The sequence below is a fragment of the Ictidomys tridecemlineatus genome, chromosome 2, assembly GCF_052094955.1.
Source record: "Ictidomys tridecemlineatus isolate mIctTri1 chromosome 2, mIctTri1.hap1, whole genome shotgun sequence".
Classification (NCBI taxonomy): Eukaryota; Metazoa; Chordata; class Mammalia; order Rodentia; family Sciuridae; genus Ictidomys; species Ictidomys tridecemlineatus.
In genome coordinates this window covers 193,734,440-193,758,396 of record NC_135478.1, presented here as the reverse complement: position 1 = coordinate 193,758,396, position 23,957 = coordinate 193,734,440, and the positions used below count along the sequence as shown (strand labels likewise).

Here is a 23,957-nt window from a genome sequence, read left to right as displayed (position 1 = left end):
AATCATATGCTCATCTCAATAAATAAAGAAAAAGAATTTGGCAAAATACAACACCCCTTCATGTTCAAAACACTAGAAAAACTAGGGATAATAGTATCTCAACATTGTAAAAGCTATCTATGCTAAGCCCAAGGCCAACATCATTCTAAATGGAGAAAAATTGAAAGTATTCCCTCTAAAAACTGGAACAAAACAGGGATACTCTCTTTCACCACTTCTATTTAACATGGTCTTTGAAAATCTAGTCAGAGTAATTAGACGGATGAAAGAAATTAAAGGGATACAAATAGGAAAAGAAGATTCAATTATCATGATTTGATGATGACATGATTCTATATGTAGAGGATCTGAAAAATTCTACCGGAAAACTTCAAGAAATAATAAATGAATTCAGCAAAGTAGTACAATATAAAATCAATAACCATAAATCAAAAGCATTTCTGTACATCAGTGATGAATCCTCTGAAAGAGAAATTTAGGAAAACTACCCCATTCACAATAGCCTAAATAAATAAATGAATAAAATACTTGGGAATTCTTGAGCCCAATATCAATAGTTTTCATTGTAGAAGTAAAAGACCTCTACAATGAAAACTACAGGATGGTAAAAAAAGAAATTAAAGAAGACCTTAGAAGATGCAAAAATCTTCCCTGTTCTTGGATGGGCAGAATTAATATTGTCTAAATGATCATACTACCAAAAGTTCTATACAGATTAAATGCAATTTCAATGAAAATACCATTGACATTCCTCATAGAAATAGAAAAAGCAGTCATAAAATTCATTTGGAAATATAAAAGACCCAGAATAGTCAATTTTTCTCCATTTGGAAAACTGTATGGAGATTCCTTAGAAAACTTGGAATGAAACCACCATTTGACTCAGCTATCCCACTCTTTAGTCTATACCCAAAAGACTTAAAATCAGTCTACTATAGTAATGCAGCCACATCAATGTTTATAGCAGTACAATTCACAATAGCTAAATTTTGGAACCAACATAGAAGCCTTTCAATAGATGAATGGATAAAGAATCTAGTATATATATATCACTCAGCTTTAAAAGAGAATAAAGTCATAGCATTTGCAGGTAAATAGAGTTGGTAAATATCATGCTAAGTGAAGTAAGCCAATCCTCAAAAATCAAAGTCCAAATGTTTTTTCTGATAAGTGGATTCTGATCCATAATGAAGGTGGTGGTAGGAGCATGGGAGGACTGGAGTAACTCTGGATAGGGCAAAGAGGAGGGAATGGAAGGGAGAGGCATGGGGTGGAAAAGATAATGGAATAAGATGGGCATCATTACCCTAGGTAAATGTATGAAGACACTAATGGTGTGACTCTACTTTGTGTACCACCAGAGATATGAAAATTTGTGCTGCATTTGTGTACTATGAATCAAAATGCATTCTGCTGTCATGTATAATAAGTTAGAAAAGTAACTAGAAAAATAAATCTTTTAAAAAAGAAAATAAAGATGTAAGGTCCTTGCTTAGCACCTGGATGGCCATCTTAAATTTAACAACTGCCATTTTAAGAAAAATTTCCACTTTCCTGCACAAGGGCGTTTCTGAGAAAGGCTCACCACTCCCTCATACCAACCCAACCTTTCACTGCCCACATTCTTTCTCACTCTAGGGCGTATCACCACTCCCTCCTACCAACCCCACACTTAACCACTCATATTAGGACCCACCCAGCTCTAATTGTGGAGCTTGCTCTAAAAAAGTTGAGGAGATCTAAGCCTGTATTGCCCCTCTCCGTCTCTGGAGAGATGTGCCTTCATTTGTCAGCTCTGACAAACAAACTTTCGTGTTTATCTCTTCCTAGTCTCTTTTATTTCTCAATTGCTGTCTCCCAGTTTCTCACTTTCCTTTCAAAAGTGGCTATCATTTCTCTTTCCACTTGATAAATGTTCCAACATATGTGTCTTTCTGCCAGATAATTGCTTCTAACCCTAGTGACCAGATACCTCAGTTCAATTAAACCTAACATGTCAGCATACTTATTCAGATGCACATTTTTCTGATGTAAAATTTTCATGTAATACATGTGCACTGTAAGCTCTTTTAATGACAATTTTAGGTCAGTTCGAATATCCAGTAAATGTACCAAAATGATATATAGTGACATATTCAAAAAAGGTTTAAATAAATTTCAATACTACAGATTTGCAATAGAACATAAAAAGTAGAAATTCTTGTGTAAGGGTCCGGCGGAGTGTCAGAGAAAGAGACCACACAAGAGACTGGCTCCATGCAATTGGCAAAAGGGGATTTATTGGGGATCCATTCCAGCTCGCTGGGGCTCCGTGCTCACTCAAGAAGGGAGAGCAGCCCAGAGCCCAGAGCAGAGGTCAAGCAGAGCTTAAGTACACTTTCTGGAGAGGGCAGTGGGCTTTGCATACATCAGAACAAATCATCATGAGGTGCGGGAAAATTGAACAAAAGCTCTGAGACGTGATTAGCACATTCATGGCGGGAACAGGTCGGGCGAGGGTGATTGGTCATTCCTAAGCGGGTTACACATTCAAATTGATTGGTTCCGGCCCTGTGACAAACTGCAAGGGTCCTAGGCTAAATGGCCAGTAGGGCGTTGTTTTAACTATCTCAGGTTCTGGGTGTAACAGAGGAACTTAATAATACCTAATCTTTTACATTCAAGCTTTCCAGTTTAGAAACTTTACCCTTTCACTTGGAGATTGAAATCACAGGAAACAATTGATTTTTCCCACAAAAATGCAGTATTTGCAAGTGTAATGCTTAATCTGAATTGTTAACTTGATTGGATTAAGAAATGCCTAAGATTTGGAGACTTCTGGGTGTGTCGATGAGGGTGTGTCTAGGAATGATTGGCATGTGGGATAGTGAACTGAAGTAAGTCTTGCAGGCAAGACTGTCCAAAAGGTTGGAGGTTTAGATAGAATAAAAATTGGAAGCAGCAACAGATACAAGCATGATACTTCTTGAATAGGTTCTTGATTGCTGTTGTGATTGCCTGAGTACATCAGACTCCAGCTCCTTGATTCTTCCAAAGTGGACTCTCGAAGTGATTCCTCAGGGACTTTTCAGAGGCCTTTAGTCCTGGGCTGGGGTAGCATTGTTGATCCCTCTTGTTCTGAGAATTCAGCATCTTAGACTGAACAGGTAATTGTTCCTCTAGCTCTCCAGCCTACATATGGCCATTGTGGGATTATTGAGCTTCAGATTGTGTAATCCAATCTAATAAATCCCCATTTTAAAATTTATATATACATATATATAATATTTAATATATGTATTTATGTATATATATATATTCATAAAAAGGGATATATATGTATATATATCCCTTTTTAAATCTATTCCTTTAGAGAACCCTGACTAAAATAGTGATTTAATACAAGACAAAGTGAATCATTGATATGGCTAAGCATGGCCAATCTTACTGCGTAATATTTACTTAGGCAACACATATAGCCCCATCCCCTGAATATAGAGCAATGAAATTAAAAGAAAATGAAGCACACTACCATTGATGGCCTATTCATTTTCGGGCACTTTGATCGCTTTTAAAATTCTATCAGGAATGATAAATAAATAAATAAATATCAACTGGATCAACCAATGAAAAAAATAATAATAAATAAAATTCTAACAGGAAACAATCACTGATTGTCCATGTGGGGCAAAGTAGATTATGAAGGAGTATATGCCCAAATTAAGAAGAAAACAAGGACGAAGGATCCCTAAAATCCAGGGAAAGAAACTCTCAAGAAAAAAAGTGTTTTATAGTACCACCTGTGGCAGAGATATGCAGACAATAACCACAAAATGAATGAGGAACATTAGATTAAGCAATAAGGAAATTAATAATAACCTTAGGAGAGCAATTTCAATTGGGAGTTCAATTGGGAGATAGGGATAAGGGCTTTATGAGTTAAAAAAATAGACATATAGTGAGGAAGTGGAGAAGAAAATACAGGCAACTCTTTCAAAATTTGTACATATTAATTCATTTAATATCGCCATTACAAACTGTGAGATAGGTACAATTGTACAGATGTTCAATGGCATTTTAAAAATAAAATACCTATTTCAGACACCTTTAGGAGGTCCCTTCAAATTCTCTCAGCTTTGTGTCTTTTTCAGTCACTGCTGCAGCAATCAATCTAAGGCAAGCTAAAATTAGCTTTGTACATGTGCAACCTGACAGCATCTTGTGCATCTTACCTTGGACAGGGGATAAGCACCCCTCACTTCTTCAACCCTTTGAAAGGCCTAAGAAAGTGCACTTGGTTCTCAGGCCTAACTGAGAACACTAGAGGAATTAATGCCTCTGACGCCATCTTTGAACAATGATGGGGCAGGAGCCAAGGGATAAGTACGCCCTTCGTTCTCCATGTGGAGTTTTGTGGTACATGTATAAGGCCTATCAGAAGTCTTGAAACATTAAGTGACAGTCACCCTCTCCTGATCTCAAATGAATTACCTTCCTATAAACCTTGACTCAGCCTCTATTTTTCTAGAGATCTGACAAGATACTTCCAAAGATAAATAACTTAACCAAGACTCAAACCATGTTTTATCCTTCTTGACTTTTACTTTTTAATTAAGAAAATTAGTTTCTAATAAAAAAAATAAAAGAATGTTTGTTTGTTTGTTTGTTTTTAAAGAGAGAGGAGAGAGAGAGAGAGAGAGAATTTTTAAATATTTATTTTTTAGTTTTCGGCGGACACAACATCTTTGTTTGTGTGTGGTGTTGAGGATCGAACCCGGCCACACGCATGCCAGGCAATTGAGCTACCGCTTAAGCCACATCCCCAGCCCTAAAAAGAATGTTTTTGAATCTCAGTAAAGGGCAGCAGGTTTCATATTTGTGTTAAAATCTAAAATTGTGTTAGAGATACATTTTACTCAATTTCATGAATGTTTGAACCATTGTCTGCATGAAAAGCCCTCCTCAAGAGCTGTTCATCTGATGAGGATGGCCCTGTCCTGTTTCTTTTCCCTCTCTACTTGCTCATTTCCTACCTTCCATCTGCCTTAGGTTAAAAAAAAGTGAATTCCAAAAAAGTTTAATTATAGTCATTTTTTTTAACCTAGATGTATACACTATGAAATAAAAGTAAAAAAGGAACAGAATTTCTCTTATTTGACTCCACCTACTGCTGTGTTGGATTCAGCTCACACCAGCTCTTATCTCTTCCCACTCTGTGGTCCCAACTAAGATGGTACCTTGAGATGGGTCATCCCTTGAATATATTAGTTTCCCACTGTTTTCATAACAAATTATCACAAATTTAATGGTTTAAAACAATGTAAATTTATTATCTTACAGTTTTATAGATTAAAGTGTATCTTAGGTTGCACTGGGCTAAATTTCTTTCTGGAAACTCTAGGGGAATCCATTTCAATAACTTTTTCAGCTTCTGGAGGCCTCTCACATTCTTTAGTCCAAGACCATCTTTCTCTTCTTTCTTTCTTCTTCAAAGCCAGCAGTATTGAATTTCTTTGACCATTCTTCCATAGTCACACCTCTGACTTTCTTCAACTTCCCTCTTCTGTTTTAAAGGATCCTTCAGATACATTATGCTCATCTAGATAATCCAGGATAATCTTCTTAAAGTCAGATGATTAGCAATATTAATTTTATCTGCAAACTTTTGCCATATAACCTAATATTTTATCAGATTCTACCACCACCTACAAGTAATTATGAGAGAAAAATCACATAAATTCCTTATTAGAATTATAGAATTAAAGAGATTTTAAAAGTGTCAACATGATTCTTCAAACAATGTGGCGTTGTATGAAAAGGCCTCCTTTAGTTTTCAGTTTAACATAGTATATAACATAGAAGGATAAAAGACTCATTGGCCAGTTTAAAACATATAAATTAGCAATGTATCTTCCCTTAGGTTGGGGGTGTAAAAATCTTGTGTAGCATTAACTCATTTCTTTTTCTGGTCAGGGACAAAGGGGAGTGGGGAGTTAGACAGTATAAAAGCTACTGCTTTTAATATCAAAAACCAACAAGTGAAGAGATGTAAGAACAATTTTTCCAGCTTTTTTTATTATTATTATTTCACATTGCATCAAGGAATTCTTTCAATATTAGACATGGTGTAACTTAGTATTGCTTTCAAACTAGGAGAGATGACCTACATAAAGATTTCAATTCACTGAGTCATAATGCAAATCAAAGAGGGTGGAACATTATTATGGGAAGCTATGTGGGCAGATTACTTTAACAAACCTAGAGATAAATGTCAGTCACATGCTTCTTAGACTTACAGCTCTGATGTAAAAGCAGTCACCTTGTCCAGATGTTAAAATCAATGATATTTACAGTAAAAGATCATTTAATTAGATCGTTGATAGTTGAATAAGCTTTTACCAAATTGTTCTTTTCTTTCCTCAAAATTTTATATAACTTTTAGAAGCTTTCTATTATACTTATGAAGGAAGGGAGGGAAGAAATGTAGGGTTAATAATTATAATAGTTAAAGTTAAGGTAATGCTTACTCTGCCAGGAAATAAACAAGGTCCCTTAAATATATGATTTTATCTAATTATAAAGACAACTTTATGAGATAGTTCTAGAGGCTTCAGGGCATGAACTCTGGAGTCAAATTCTTTGATCCAACTCCTGGCTTAACCATTCCCTAGTTATTTGACTTCGAGGATATTTTATGCTTTGTTTTTCTTATGTGTTTAAAAAAAGGAAGTAAAAAATATATGCCTTAAAACACTGTAATTAGTAGTAATGAATACTATTAAGAGCTTAGTGTGGTGCCTGGCTCAAAAAATCATATTTATAATTGTTTTTAAAGAAACTATAGACTTCTATTTCCCCCTATTATATAACTAGGTAGAGATTTTCTCTGAAGATGATTTTTTGATTTTTTAATATTGAGTTATTTTTTAATTTATATATGACAGCAGAATGCATTACAATTCTTATTACACATATAGAGCACAGTTTTTCGTATCTCCAATTGTATACAAAGTATATTCACACCAATTTGCATCTTCATACCTTTACTTTGGATAATAATGATCATCATATTCCACCATCATGAATAACCCCATGCCCCCTCTCTTCCTCTCCAATCCCTCTGCCTTATCTAGAGTTCATCTATTCCTCCCATGCTCCCTCTCCCTATCCTACTATGAATTAGCCTCCTTATATCAAAGAAAACATTTGGCATTTTTTGGGGGGGATTGGCTAACTTCACTTAGCATTATCTTCTCTAACTCCATCCATTTTTTCTACCAATCATCCTAAGAAGAGGCAAACAGCCAAAATGAAAAATATTAAAATATGTTAAAATACATTTTATAAGCTGGTCCCAAAGAACCAAAGGCTGAAAGTTTTCTCTGATATGTGAAGGCTAATTCAAAATAAGGGGTGGGAGGTTGGGAAGAATAGAGGCACTTAGGATTAGGCAGAGGGGAGTGAGGAAGGGACAGGAGGGGGCTTAGGGATAGGAAGGATGGTAAAATGATTATTACCCTATGTACATATATGACTACATGATTGGTATGATTCTACGTCATGTACAACCAGAAGAGTTATACTCATTAATGTATGATGTGTCAAAATGCATTCAATTGTCATGTATAACTAATTAGAATAAAAAATAAAAAGCTATGCAAAATAAAAAAATTAAACAAAATACATTTTATATATGTACATATAATATATATTTGATAGATTTGATCTGACTTAAATTTCAAATTAGCATACAATCTGTTTTGCTCAAGGTTTCTAAATACCATATTTGAGCATTTTTAAAACATCATATAATAGCATTCTACCACAGCCTTCGAACTACCATCAGACTTGTATATATTTCTAAAAAATGTTTTATATGAATTATCTTAATTTTTTTGAGTATGCACTGCTTTTACACATGTAAAGAAAAGGAAAAAATGGTAACAAAATAAAATTAATAGTTTTGACAAGGATGACTATGGTTTTGTAGATGCTGAAAGTTTTTATTTTTTTTCCTTAAGTAAATGGAAGTCCTTTATGGTTTTATTTTTGCCTCTGTCTTCTTTAATGAATTCATATATATCTGATCAAAATTCTGTGAATTTTAAAAAATTATCAGCCTTCAAAATCTTGGATAGATGTCCTTAGTGCAAATATAATATATTACTATCAACTGGGAGTGGTAAGAATACTGCTAAGACCTTTCATAAAGGACTGTCCAACATCTCCAATTAAGGTTCTCTGTCCCTACTCAAAATCATTAGTAAATTGGGACTAGGTATTCCTTTCTCAACACTTGATAAATTGGTTCTTTATTCAACAAATAGTTATTGAACACCAACTATATGCTACAAACCATCTCAGCTGTCCAGGATACCTCAATTTGCAAAAATACTTAACCTTGTGGAACTTATAGTTTAGTGGAACAATATTTTTAAATAAACAGCTAATTACATGATTTGTTTCAGCAAAGTGAAAATAAAGCGGGGAAAGGGGATAGAAAATGATAAGTGAGGCAGGTATGAAGTTTTGGACAAGAAAAGTCTCACTGACAGACACTGAAACAGACTAGAAAAGAGTGAACTGTGCCTCTATATAGGAAAGAAAATTCCAAGCAGAGGGAAAGGCAAATGCAAAACCTTGATGCAGGAACATGCTTCTGTGTGGAAGAGCTAAGACTATAGTGAATAGGAGCAGAAAGTGGGGAGAGAAGGCAATTAGTGGCAGGGGAGGCAGCAGATTTTCGAGAGGCCGTAGCCTTCTTGAATTTTTTTAATTATTTCACTTTTATTGAGCAAAATGGAAAAATATTGATGGGTATTAAGCAAAAGAAAGTTATATTCTAACATATATAAAAGATCATTCTGGCTATATCGAGAAGATATTGCATGCAGGGAAAGGAGCTGAGAGGTTATTTTAATAAGCAGGCTAGAAGAAAATGGCTTACAAAACCATAGTGTTTTGAAGGGATAGTATAACAGTTTGAATGTGTCCTCCAGTTTGTGAGACTTAATCCCAATGCAACTGTTGAAAGGTGGGACTTTTAAGTGGTGATCAGGTCATGAGGGCTCTGCACTCATGAATGGATTCATTATTGTGGGAGTGGGTTCATTATCTCTAGAGTGGATTTGTTATAAAAGCCCATTTGTCCTTTTCATTCATTCATTTATTTATTCGTTTGGCCTTTTTTTACTCACTCTGTCCTTCCACCATGAAATGACACAGCAAAAATGCTGTTGCCAGACATCAGATCTTCAGTCTTGAACTTCTTGGTTTCCAGAACCATGAACTAATAAATTTTTGTTCAGATTATTCAGTCTCTGATATTCTATTATGGCAGAAAAAAAAATCAGATTGATATATACTAAAACCAATAGTTAATAAGGATTCTAAGGTTTTTAGCCCGAGTCCCTGCAAGGATGGTGTTCCCAGTAAGTTATTACTGAAGACTGTGAGTAAAGCATGCTTGGGGAAATAAAGATGAGATGTTCACGAGTTCAGAATTGGAAGTGTTAAAGTTAAGACACATTAGATATTAGAGGCATTAGAGGTGAAGTAAAGAGGTGAAGATTTATCCTTGTGTTTGTATGGAAGAAGACCTGATAAATTATTTTGGCCATTAAAAACATGGTATTTAAAGATAAGAGACTAGATGAAGAGAATACAGATGGTGAAAAGATCCAAAGAATTTCACCTTTGGGTAGGACATTCCACCATTAAGATGTCAAAGAGATGAAGAGGGCCAGCAAGAGCCTGAGTAGAAAAATCCAAGGATGTAGAAGGAAAATAAGGTGTTCCAGAGATTAAGGGAATAAGTGTTGAAAACCTCAGCTTTCAAAACACACATAAATGCTAACCCAAAACAACATCTATATTTAAATATGACTTTACCTGGTTACCTAACATAAAGAACTGTCAGTTTATTTTCTGATAAAAAAAAATACAGTAAAAGCATGATTCTAAACGAATTTCGATGTAAAGATAGAGTACTATCTTCCTTGGCAGCATTTAGGTCTGATGAATTTCTAAGTGATCATTTACTTCTATTATCACTATAGCTTCTTAAATAGGAGTAGCAGAATAGTTTCTCCTTGAAGGCACATACTACTTCATGTCAATCTTAACATTTATTCTTACATAGCAAAATCCAAGAGACAACAAATACAGAAATGCTATTTTAATAATCTTTAAGGATCCACAAAATTATTCAATATAAAAAATGCTATTAACTAATTAATATTGCATTTTTGGGGGGAAATGTTTAATAAAAGTTTTTCAGTTACTTTACTACCTATAACAGGTTACTGTTTCTCTATGTAATTTTAAGCTTTGATATTAGTGATTTATATCAAAGTGTCCTGGATTTTTACTGAGAATTTTGCCTACCAGGGGTCATTTGGTAAGAGTCTAGAATCATTTTTATTTTATATAACCTGAGGGAGGGAGGGGAAGAAGTGCTACTGGTCTTTAGTGGTAGAGGACAGTGTCACTATTAATGCACAGGGACAATCCACTATATGAGGAATTGGCTGAAAAAGTAAATAATGGCAAGGCTAAGAAACCCTACTCTAGAGACCGAAATTATGCAAAGACATGGAAGCTTAAAGTACAGAAAGTCAGGTACGTGAAAATGTACTCTATAGCCTCTAAATTCAGATTACATGGGTTTGACATCTACCATAATAATTTTGAGTAATCAAAGCCTTAGTCCTTGACTGGCTAAACATGTACATTATAAATATTAGAGATAATGCACATAGTTCAAGTGCTTAGTTCAGTTCCTGGCATGTTAAATGTATTTATTACTTGTAACAATCATATACTTATACATTAAAAATCAAAATTACCTCACTAAGTTCTCTAAGTTTCTAAGATGCTATGACTTACACATAATTAGCCACTACTGAAACATTCTGCTCATTGAAAAATCTGACTCAGCCAAAAGGTCTGAGCTATTTAACAGATAACAAAAATACACACTCACCTTTTCTCCAACTTAATTCCAATTCCACAGTGCATATTTTAAAAGTAACTGTCCCATATTTGCCCTACCATAAAATTGCTACTAGTGTACTTCCTGGTCTTAGTAGAATTACCAAGACTCAGCAGAAGACACTCTCAAAACCTTTGGGCCAGTAGCACCACAGTTATCAGTGACAGAGAATCAAACTAATCCTAGTGCTACAGCAAAAATGATTTATAACCATACATGCTTCTACATCAACTAGTAACGTAAATCCAGGTCTCCATTCTGCCAATGCCAGAGGCTTGAAAAGTCTTTCCATTCTCTCTCCACATAATTTCCAATTTCAGTTGTTAAATACATCCTAGTGAAGTTACCAATGGGCATATGAAAAATGAAACCTTTACCAAAGCATTCAATTATGTAAGTACATAGAAACTCAAGAAATTCTTAAATTTTAATAGTTTATTTTCTACATTAAATAGTGACACATATCAAGTTTCAGAGATTTATTAATCAGTGTGATAAACTCCAACAAATCAACATGATTTCATGCATTTAAAGGAGAAGTATTTCCTAGTTAAGTGGAAAATTGTGCGGATGCTTCTCAAAGACCTTCATCATAAGCAGTTTCACAGTGAAATGTTTCATTTAGAAGTCTGGGCCTTCTTTCTTCAGTTTGCTGTAATCCACATTCACTGAGTAGAACTTAGAAAAGAAAAATAATATTTTAGTTTTCTACCAAATACAGAAAGCTAGCAAAGAAGTTTTAGAATTCTTTTTATTCAGTTTTCTACAGTAACAAGTACAGATATGAATTTTCAAGACTATTTAACAATGTAAAATTTATTCACAGAAAGATAGTATACACAAAAATTCTAGCCCTTTAGATGGTTTTGGTAAGGTAAAAATATTTCAGAAGAGCAGTATTAGTATACTCTTAGTTAGAACATATTTTAAAAATCCTACTTCAAAGTGAATGAAGAATTCCTTCTAATATATACATCCAATTCTATGAACTTTAACTTTTCCTCCACTAAGTACATGGGAGATCTCCAAAACAATAGAGGAATACTGAGAATTACCATTCCTACTTTGTTAAAGTACTACAATTTTGTTGAGAAAACTCTTGCAACAAAGAGATACTAATATTAATAAGGAATTGCTTTGTTTGTGGTTTATGTAACTTTTCAGATATAAACTGGTTTGCCTCAGAAGCTTTTCTATTTTCTGGCTCTCTCAAAGGTTTTAATTTCCTAAGCCTAGACTGTATCAGTATCAAAACGAACACATCACTTCTGGTGATAGTCTTTAAAAAAGAAAAAAAAAAATTGCATTTTTTGCAGGTTTAAAATTACACAAAGTTCCTTACAGTCAATTAAGTTTAGAAATAAATTTCACTATGATTGTTTCAAAACAAAACTCTAACTCTACTTTGTAAAAAATGATTTATATTTGAAACTGGTCCAAAATTTTTACTGAAAGATTTACACATAAGCCCAAATAAGGATATAATCTTGGGTTTACTCATTCTTGTGCCAAAGAATACTAAAGAGATTGAAATCTCTAAAAGAACCAAAATATGCAGAATGATCTTCAATATTTTCTTCATAGTGTTTATTAGATAATAAGTTCAGGTCTGGTGTTATATCTCAGTGGTAGGGTTCTTGATTTAGCCTGTTTGAAACCCTAGGTTTTATCCTTGGGGCCACAAAAAAAAAAAAAAAAAAAAAAAAGTGCTTACCAATCTGTATTATTTCTTCAAAAGCTTTCATTTTTAAAAATATACTCTTCTTTATCTTTAATCCAAAAACCCATTAAACTGGATTTTTTTTAAAAGAAAAATCTCCAGGTTGTAAAGCTTATTACCAAGTTATCCTTGATATAGACACATAAAGTTTTTACGAACAGAAAATTATGAATAAGACATAAAGCATATTCTTTGTTCTGAGAGTTTTCTCTTAAAATCAATTAACCTAGACAATAAGATGTAAGAAAATTAATTATGCTATCTTCTAACACGTTAACAAAATATTAGAAAGAAAATTTCACAAGGGTCTGTAGGTATATACTAAGGAAAATAAAATAAACATTTATTGGACTTTTCTACTAGATGTCAGGCATTGGCCAGGTACTTTTATCTTACTGAAACACAACCTTTCTTATTCTTTATTAAAAAAAAAAAAAAAGGGGCAAATGAAGACCAAATTATATGACTTGCTAAACACTTAAATAGCAGGTCCAAGTCTCTACAACCAGGGACAGTAGAAAGTTTATGTTATCTTTGTCATTTTTCTCAAAACTAAGCAGATTTCTGATGTATTTGCTTTGTCCTCAAAATTCTCTCTTAGAAATAACCTTTAATTCTGCTTTACTTTATGACTTTCATGCCCTTACTGTTTTTCCAATTTAATAGTGCTTTCTCTACAGCCTCTGGAATAACAATCTCTGATTTTGGCTTTGGGGAATCTTATTTATTGAAGAAGTATTGCTGGGACTTTAAAGCTTAAGTTCTATTTTAGTCCCATCTCTTGGTATTCGTTTTTTTTGTTTTGTTTTGTTTTAAGAGAGAGAGAGAGAGAGAGAGAGAGAGAGAGAGAGAGAGAGAGAGAGAGAGAATTTTAATATTTATTTTTAGTTTTAGTTTTTTGGCAGACACAACATCTTTGTTTGTATGTGGTGCTGAGGATCAAACCCAGGCGGCAAGCATGCCAGGCAAGCGCGCTACCGCTTGAGCCACATCCCCAGCCTATCTCTTGGTATTTGCATTAGCTTTTGCTATTTGGCAACAAATAACCTTCTAATATGAATAAATACTTATGCCTTCCTGACATTGATGTTGAAATTTTAATTCCCATGGTGATGATGATATTTGGAAAGTGGGCCACTGGGAGATAATTAGGTCATGAAGGTGGGACCTTCCTAATAAGATTAGTGCCTTTATAAGGAAGAAATATGAGAGAGTTTCTCTCTCTGTGAAGACATAGTAAGGAAGACAGCCTTAGGGTTGTTCCTGGTAGCACACCTGTAATCCCAGCTATTTAGGAGGTCATGGAGGAGGATCTCAAATGTGCTTAATGAGACTTTGTCTCAGAATATAAATGGCTGGGTGTGTAGCTAAGTGGTAGAGCTCCCTAGGGTTTAATTCCCAGAACCACAAAACACAAACACCCCAGAAATGACTGGCATCTTTTACTTCCCCAGCCTCCAGAACAAATTTCTACCTACCTGTCTATGATATCTTGTTATAATCATCTAAAAAAACTACCCTGTCTATGATATCTTGTTATAATCATCTCAAATCTTAGTGGTTTACAATAATAAAGTTTTATTTTTCATTCACATTATATGCTGCTTATTATTTGACTGTTCCATATTCTCTTCATTGCACTCCTGGGCTGATAAGTTGCCCTTATCTGTCAATTTTGGTCTCATGAGAAATGGAAAAGTACCATAAAGGAACCACATAATGGTTCAGAAGTGACAGATATAATTTCCCCCTTCTCATGATTTGCCAGAGAAATCAAAACAGCCAAACCTGCTGTCAGTAGGCCAGAAAAACAAATTCTCTTAGAAAAGAAGATGAATGAACATTTCAAGACAATAGTCTACCTCACTGTTTTGAGTTTAGAAACAGTAGTAAGTGGGATTAAGATTAATTCACTGCAGATTCAAAGAATTCCAGATTTATTTCCTTTTCATTTCTGCTATTTGTAATATTTTTCCACTTTCTAACATGTCTATATTTATGCCACACGAGGTTTTTATTGCAGCAATAGTCCATTTCCAGTTCACATGACCTCATACTGACATGTGTTATCATATTCCAGGGTAGTGATAACTGGTTCCATTATCAGAATCATCTTCTAGTAAGCTGACTATATATATGCAGACTCCAATATGCTCTTTGGTGGAAGGACCAAGGCCTGTTTCTTTGTTTTCTTTTTAAATGTTTCTTAGATTTAAAAATATTTTTCTGGAATAGACAATACTTAAATTCATAAAACAAAAGTACATCAGGACATCTATTATCATCTTTTAAAGGCAAAATGTTAACACAGAGATCAAATGGCTGTTTCAGCTTGGCCAGTGCATTTAAAAAAAAAATATGTATTTTTCAGTTGTAGGTGGACACAATATATTTATTTCATTTTTATGTGGTACTGAGGTTTGAACCCAGTGCCTCACGTGTGCTAGGCGAGCACTCTACCACTGAGCCACAACCCCAACCCCTTGGCCAGTGCATTTTTATTTGCTTTTTGGAGGGAGATCTGTTTAAAGACTTTAAAAAGCCAAATTATAATCAGAGGAAAGCTTGGAATCACCAAAGGGGCATTTTATGGATATATATCTCCTAAGAAGTCCTGGACACACACTGGTCAGGACAACTCTTCTTGAGAGCGCTAAAGCAAATTGCCAGTTATTCTGTTAATGAAACATTTTGGTACTTCACATCAGTAGAAAGTACATGGGGGAGTTAAACACTTTAAACAGATGAACTGTACGGTATAAATGCAGAAACACTTTTGATACAAGAAAGGTGTGTAAGCAAAATTTTTACACATAAGAAAAGTTATATTTGGGAAATCGATACATGACCCCAAGATATAAAATCATTTTTTCAAAAAGTATTTATACAGACCATTTTTCAGGAAAGATGTTAAAAAGTTTATCTAGGAAGTTCATGGTAAAATTTAAGTTTCACCTGACTTTCATTTCTTCCTATTAATTCTCACCTGGAATATCTCAACTATACCAATAACAAAGAACCAACCAAATTGGCCAATAGCTTAGTGCTACTAAGAATGTAATACATGGACCAACAGCAAAAACATCATCTAAAATCTTGCTAGAAATGAAAATTCTCAGGCCTCACACCAACCAAATGAATCAGAACCTCTGAGGTGGAACTATAGAATCTGTTTTCACAAACTGTATATATAACAAAATTTGACAACTACTGGCCAGGTATAGTGGCACATGCCTATAATCCCAAGGACTCAAGAAGGCAGAGCCAGGAGGATCACAAGTCTGAGGCCACAATGTGCAACTTAGTGAGACTTTTTCTCAAGATTTTAAGAGGTATGAGGATGCAGCACAGTGATAAGTGCCCCTGAGTTCCATCCCTGGTACTTCAGGGGGGGAAAAAAAAAGTAATTTGACACACAGTAAGTTAGACTATTTAAGAACTAACAACTTTCCCTTTAATCTCTTAGTCAAATTAGTATAGTTAAGACATTATCTTAACTTCACTCAGTCTAAAAGTTAAAAATAAAATCCAAATAGGAAAATGTTTTTAGAACAATATGCAATCTTAATTTCACAGAACAATCTAGCAGCTCTTCAAAGTTCATCAGAATGGAATTCTACTCGTATATCCAATTTCAAGAAAAACTACACCACAACCAAAATCATTACAATACACTTATCAACAATTTGGAAACAATTTTGCACCTTACCTTGTATTGATCATTAGGACCCAGTTTGTTCCAGGGTTCTGGGTTATTCTTCCTGTCCCAACTAAAAAGAATAAAATATTATAATTGTACTAGTAATAAAACATTATTTAAAACAGTGTTTTGTAGCTCTTAAGAAGCTAAAATTGTGAATAGTCCAATCTCATTTTTTACTAGGTGGAGTATGGTATTTGCTTTCATTAGGAAGTTAAAACAGAATCTATCATAAGCAGTCCCACGTAATCAATAAGAAAAAAAGTAGAACACAGAGCCTCTTGGGGCAGTTGTCCTTGTCCCTATCCCCATCCCAGGAAAATTTATACACAGTCTTTACTAAATTTTCTATTTTATCACTGAAGTGATACATTAAAAAAAAAAATCATAGAATAATGCTGAATCAACCTTTTCTTATCATTTTCCAACTGCAAGAAGAAACATTTCCTACTGTGGGAAAACAGGCGAAAAACATTTACATATGCCAGAAACCATGATTAAGTATTTTATAAAAACAATTAGTTCTATTACTTAGTGTCACTACTCCTAGAAAGACTGTGGCTCCTAAATTAAACATTTTTAAGTACCTACCTGACATCTGGATTGAACAATGCTAGACGCATCACATACAGTGCTGCTCCAGTACCTCCTGCTCCAATAAATACGAAGAGGGGAATCAACTAGAATCAAACATAAAATAACAATTTTCAAATTCCTTGATATTGATCAAAGAGAAGTTACAGCAGTTATACACATTAATTTCAAATCTCAAAATTGCTACTTTGCTAACTTTTGTTAAAACTTAAAGGCAGAACTTAGAAGGAGGTGGAACTGCTTATAACTGTGTTCTGAAGAAACAATTTGAAAAAGGATCTGAAGATGGTTCTGGCCTAAGTCTCACTTCTTAATATAAATAAAATTACATATGGTTTCAAATTTCCAAGACAATGTATCAAGGGTTATTTATCTCTATAACATTTATACTTCATTCCCCTTAAATTCCCTTTATGTCAAGGCTGAGGGGTAATTCTTTGCAAATTAAAAATTAGGTGTGCCTCCAAACAGATACACTAAAAACACAAACTTTGTGAAATAAGGAGTCTAAGAAGCATACAGAAACACAACTATTACAAATAGTCAAGCTGTGGCTTTAACCATAAATTGAAAACCACTGCTACCAATTCTTGCTAAATATTTAAGAAACTGGATTTAAGACAAAGACTAAAGACAGTGTAATTGTTAGGTTCCCCAGAAGTCAAAAAATTAAATCCGATTAAATTCTGCACTACCAGATTGCCAAAATGTCAGGGCATACAGACAAAGTGTGGATTCCAACATCAAGAACCTCTTATATTCCAGAAGGCCTGGGTGGTGCAATGCGGCGAACACGGGATCCTCAATAGGCAGCACAACAAATAGGGACCCTGACCTTTTCGGGTCTCTAATCCACAGAACATACACCCATCCCTCTCAGACCCACCAATGTGCAAGAAAGCGCGCGCGGCCTCTAAATTGTCTCCAAACCTTCAGCCTGCCAACCAAAACTCCACAACTGCATGTCGCAGAAGATCACAGGCCGAGGGCGTGGGGCAACCAAGAGAACGCAAGAAGAGGCAGGGCCCCGCTCCAAGGGGCAGTAAGGGACTGTGAAAGGAGAAAGTTCCCAAGAGACAGTGACAGCCACCCCACCACACAAGATGGACAAGGGAGAATACTGGGAAAGGAGTCATGAACTTACGCTTGGATGCTTCTTGGCCTGACCAAGGATCTGGCGGAGCATGTTGGCAATAGAGGCCTCCTGCCAAAAACCAGATAAGAAAAACCTATCAGGCCCAAGACCAAGCAGCCTCTGCACTCAAGATGTGCGGACGCCCAAAGTCACCCAGAATATCCTACCTGAAGGACCCCTGGCTCGGAAGGCAGCCTGCGGCAGGAGGGCCCGGATGCGGCTGTCCTCAACAGTGCCTGCCCTGATCCAGGTCCTCACGCGTCCTCCCTAACCTGGCCTGACCATCACCACTCCATTTAAAAGCGAAATATTCCTCATTTCTATACTATAAGTCTTTCTTACCAGGAGCTTTTGGCCTCGAAACTACAACAATTTGATTGACCAGACAGGCACTCTCTCAGAAGGCCACGTGTTGAGGTCAACCGGCGGGCGTTCGGGCAGCGCGCTCAGTGGGCTGGGCCTCTTGCGCGGCGCCTAAAGGCCGGGATCGCGCGCAGACGCGTTTGGGGCGCGCGTGCCGGGCGCGCGCTGGCCGGCCCAGACATCCGCCAAGGGAGTCCTGCGACGCCTCTGGCAGCCCAGAACACAACGCCGCCGGGACTGCAGGTCGGGTCTCTAGTCACCAAGGTCAGCGGCTGCGGTTTAAGAAGGCTGCAGCTGCTTCCTGTCATCGACTGTTGCTTAAGGGCGGAAGTTAAAAACTAGTAAATGTCTTAAAGATGTCAACAGTCTCATCAGTGTGATCTCCAAACACTCAGGCCACAGAGAACTTGGCAACATGTCACTTTCCTCTTCCCATAGTCCCGAAATTACATTCTTAAAATGTTTTCAATGATTGTTTCCTACACATGATCTTTTCTACTACCCCAGATCAGTATGTATGTATGTATGCATTTATTTATTTATTTGTTTGTTTATTTATTTATTTATTTATTTATTTATTTATCTATTTATCAATTTATTTATTTAATCCGAAGTCTTCCGTGGTAGAGGCTTTATGGGCATCTGTGGTTACAGCCAACTATCTGCACCCCTCCAACCTCCTATGTAATTTGAAGCATAAATCAAATGATGAAACAACCAGAACTAAGAAGAGTAGGAGAAGGCTCCTCTGATAAAATAACATCAGTCTTGAAGGAGTAGACTTAACCAAGTGAAAAGAGCGTGTGCAGGTGTACAGAGCCGAGAAATCCTGTGAAGGTCTGAGGCTCAAGAGAACTGTTGAGTGGCATGGAGGTGTATGCTGCAACTTGAAGAGCCAAGGCAGAGCGAGGACTGGATCTACTCAGAGCCAGTGGCCACTTCCATGTGGGCTTTATGTTCAGAATTTTGAGAAACTCACCAAATAGAAGTTGCTGCAGTTTTATGTGACTGTTTTTTTTTCTTATGAAGAATGAATTAGAAGGGATAAATATAAAAGGGGAAAGACCTGTTAAGAGCTATTGCAATAGCCCAAGTGAGAGAGAATGGTAGCTTGAACTTACTACACTCAATGTAATGATTGGGATGGGGGGATGTTCCAGAGATTCACCACCAGGACTTGGTGGTTGGTTGAATATGGGAGAGAAAGGAGAGAAGGATTCAAGGATATTTTCACAGGTTCAATTTTGACCAACTGTGTGAATGGTGATGTCAGTAGTTGAAATTAGAAAACAGACTGATGGATAAATACCTATGGAAAATCAAAGTGAATTTCTATAGGATAAAATAGAACTTGATTAGCAGAATAATTGTAGGACTCAATTTGTTAATGAGAAATGAACCTTATGACTAAATGGGACTACTTACAGAAGGTTGAGTAAGAAAAAAGGGACATGGAATTGAGAAATTAAAACATGGGATGCTCTGCAGAGGAGGTATGGCCAGCAGGTAAGAAAAAAAATAGATGATGATTATTAAGATGATATGTCACAAAGTTGATAAAGTTTCATCCATTTCAGCAAATCTTGTCAAGTACCTACTCTGCACTAGGCATTTTTCTAGCCACTGGGGATATAGCAGTGAAGGAGAAAATTGTTCTGTTCTAATGGAGCTTATATAATAAATAAAAAAGATAATTTTGCATGGTGATAATCCAGTAAAACAGAATAAGAAAATCAGAAGGGTGAAAGAAGAAAGGTACTTTAGAGTGAACAAGGAAAGATTTCTTTGAGGATATTTTAGCTGAAACCTATATGAAAAGGTGGTAAGAAGATCTAGGGAGAACATTTTAATTGGCAAGAGAAATGGCTTTAAGATTTTTTAAAACAACAATAAAATAAAAATATGCATTTAAAGGAGTTCAGTGTGGCTAATTCATAACAAAGGAAAACAAAAATGAGACCAGTGAGGTAGTAAAGGTTTCTCTGACATTTTATAGACTGTGGTGTGAAAAATGACTATATTAAAAAGTTCAGCATAAAAAGACACAGAAAGAAGTGAACAAGGAAACCTAACAATAGTAAATGTGGATACTATCAGCAAAGAAATTAGAATAGTAGAGATTTGTTTTTGATATTTTATTTTGAATGATAACTGCTGGTAATAAAATAAGTAAATAGGTATATAAGAATGTCATTATTCATAAATTAAAATTCAATGACTTTACTTTTTTGTCATTAACCTGGCTTGTAGAAGTAACAATAATAGAGAAGTTACATGATACTCTTGGAAATATTAACAGAGCAGAGTTACAAATTATAAATTTTAGTAAATATTAATCAGCATGTCAAATTGTAAAACTTTAAATTTTTCACATTAAATTTAGTGGAAAGAGGGGCTGGGGATGTGGCTCAAGTGGTAGCGTGCTCACCTGGCATGCGTGCGACCCGGGATCCTCAGCACCACATACAAACAAAGATGTTGTGTCCGCCGAGAACTAAAAAATAAATATTAAAAATTCTCTCTCTCTCTCTCTCTCTCTCTCTATCTCTCTCCTCTCTCACTCTCTCTTTAAAAAAAAAAAAATAATAAATAAATAAATTTAGTGGAAAGAGCACGTGACCTATATATAAGCAGATAGAGAATAATGGTGACAGTTTAGAAAAAGAAACAATGGTAGAGGAGGTATAGTACAACATTCAATGTGAGCCTCAGAAGTAGGATTGGTATATGTGGTATATGTGGTACATTATTGTATGCAAATATCTACAACTGCTCCCTAGAAATATAATCTTTTACTTGTCTCATTAATATAGGGCTTAATAAGATGATTTATTTTATTAGCAAATTATATATGAAAAGTAGTATATCTTAGCAAATAATATGTGAAAATTAGCATATCTTATAAAAGCAGAAGTTCTATGAGCCTACATGTGCCATGTCCTCTTTTCCCTCTGCCACCTGATCAAGCAGTGTTCTAGATAAAGACTGCTCTATTAGCTTGGTGTCAGGGTGAACATTGCTTGGATCAGAGCCACTGTTGATTTGCAGTTGACACACATTAAGAATGAGGAGTAAGTCTTTATTTTTGCAAGTCATCAGTTTGAGATTAGTAGTTTGTTAATGTGACATAGTATGTTTCAAAAAGAATCACAGGTGTGGCCATTGGTACATGGTGTTGACTGGGATCAAATAGAAGAGAAGTAGACCACATACTATTAAAAGGACTATCAGCCTCAAATTAAAGAGACTATTTGAGATGTGAAATGATATTTAGGTTCCCCAATCTTCTGGAGGTAAGAAGCAAATATAAAGAGGTCCTTGTATTTTAAGGAGGTCCAATTTTCTAATGTCCTCCTTATATGGAATTAAGACAAGATTCCCCAGAAGATAAGGCAATAGCCACAGAGAAGAGTGGCCTAATCTCTAGATGTCAAAATTAGGGCCTAACCAAAAAACTATCCCCTACCTTCAGTCAGCAGCAATTTCTACCCAATGAAATTTCAGGATCAGTGTTTATCTGCATTTCTATGTCTGAATAGAATCATTAATTATAGTTATCCAGTCTTAATTTCACCTCATATTGTGGGCATTGTGGGACAAATAACTTCCCTTTTTTGTTATAGATCTCCAGATTAAGAGGTGACATACCTAGAACAGACATAGCAATTAACTGAGACCAGAGGATCACACAATTGCCAATCTCAGCAACACAGTGAAACTCTTTCTCAAAATTGAAAAATAAAAAATAAAAAGGACTGGGGGTTTAGCTCAGTGGTAGACTGCCTAAGAGTTGAATCCCCAGTACCTGGGTGTGGGGGGGATCCTTTGTGGGGTATCATTATCATCCAAGATAAAATATTTCTCTCACATAGTTTGCCTGAAAATACATGACTAGAAAATTCTGGAAGCTATGTGATTATGTATTGTTATTAATGTGTGACAGTAAAGAAATAGCTTCTTTAGAGGGAAATAATTTGATAAGTGAGCCATGGAGTACAATTATATTAATGTAAATTGAAGACAGACTCTTATATTTTTTATTCTGTTTGCATTTAGGCTTTTAATTATTTTTCTAGTAGATAAATTGACAACTGGAATTGTTTTTATGATAGCACAAATGCAAATTATACCTTCACTTGTTAATAAAGTTTCTGCAGCTATCCTTAATCTAAAAACAAATATGTTCTTCTACTAGTATAATTATTTAGCATAGACTGTAATTAATTATAAAATTTATATTAGAAAATGAAAACATTTTTGGTTTGTGAAAGTTTACTTCCATTATTATAAATCTCAAAGCTTCACTGTCATCAGTTTAAATTAAATACTTGAAGCACTTTATGTACAAAATTCAATGAATACTAAAAAGAGAGAAACTAGTAATTTAAAATAGTAATACCTCTTTTCAGTGAAACCTTCCAGCTAAATAATGTACTTTTTGGGATATTATATCAAACACTAGATCTGCCAATAACAGCCATTTTTAGATTACCTAAATTCTTTTCCTTTCCTGTGTTATCATTTATTATCTCTCTTTAATTTTTGTCTTTTGTATGAATCCCTTAGTTCATTCAGTTATTTGGTCATTCATTTATTCATTCATTTAACATATATTGGATGCATACTAAGTACTATTCATTGTGCTAAATGCTTAGGATAAGATTAAAACACTGGTGTCTTCTTCCTTCTTTGTATTCCAGTGGGGCTGACAGAAACATAATTACAAAACTATATGTATGATAAGTGCGGCAATAGACACTATTATATGGTTTAAGTTACTCGGTATGTAATAGTGCCATTTACCGGGATTAGGAATATGAACTAATTTTTGGAAATGTTGAGTCTAGGACATCTAAGGAATATCCCCTATTTTGAGACACTTAAGCATGGAGAAACCCCATTTTGAGCTGGGAAAGAGTTTGGAAATAAAAGGCCTATAGATTAAGCTTAATACAAAGGAAATTGATGCCCTTATCTATAAAGAAAATGTACTAAGGAAAGTATCAGAAGAGGGTTAATGCTAAAACCTTAGAGAATGTGGGGTGGGGGATGAAGAATAGAACAGGAGTGGGGGAATCAGTAAAGAAAAGTTAAAACAAATCAGAAATGTAGGCAGATATATTAGGGCTCAACCAGAAAAGCAGGAGTAGTAGGATATATATTTGTATAAAAAGGGATTATTATACAGTTTGTGGAAACTGTGTTTCCACTGAAATTAGCAAGGGAGGCAATCAGGAAAGAAGAAGGGATGTGAAGCAGAGAAACAAAAATCTCATCAGAACCTGTGGGATGAGTGGAAACTATGAAGAACAGATAAACTGTTGATTTCTTATTTCTTCCAAACTCCTGATCTCAATTTTGTGAGTGTTGTGCAGAATAACCTGGAGTCCTTTTTCTTAGAACTAAATATAATCATAGTCCAGAAGTATAGAAATGGAAGAAGAAAGTTGTCAAGAACAGAAGTACTGAGCTG

General features: G+C 35.1%; 1 protein-coding gene across 1 annotated transcript; it reads right to left on the bottom strand.

The window, feature by feature from the left end:
• Nucleotides 1–11,389: 11,389 nt before the first annotated feature.
• Coxfa4 (cytochrome c oxidase associated subunit FA4) lies at nt 11,390–18,295 on the bottom strand. The gene is made up of 4 exons (XM_005339935.5): nt 18,131–18,295; nt 16,984–17,072; nt 16,402–16,462; nt 11,390–11,650 (listed from the first exon to the last, which is right to left on the bottom strand). The coding sequence occupies exons 1-4, from the start codon at nt 18,170–18,172 to the stop codon at nt 11,594–11,596; spliced, it is 249 nt and encodes an 82-aa protein (XP_005339992.1). The 5' UTR covers nt 18,173–18,295; the 3' UTR covers nt 11,390–11,593.
• Between the last annotated feature and the right edge of the window lie 5,662 nt (nt 18,296–23,957).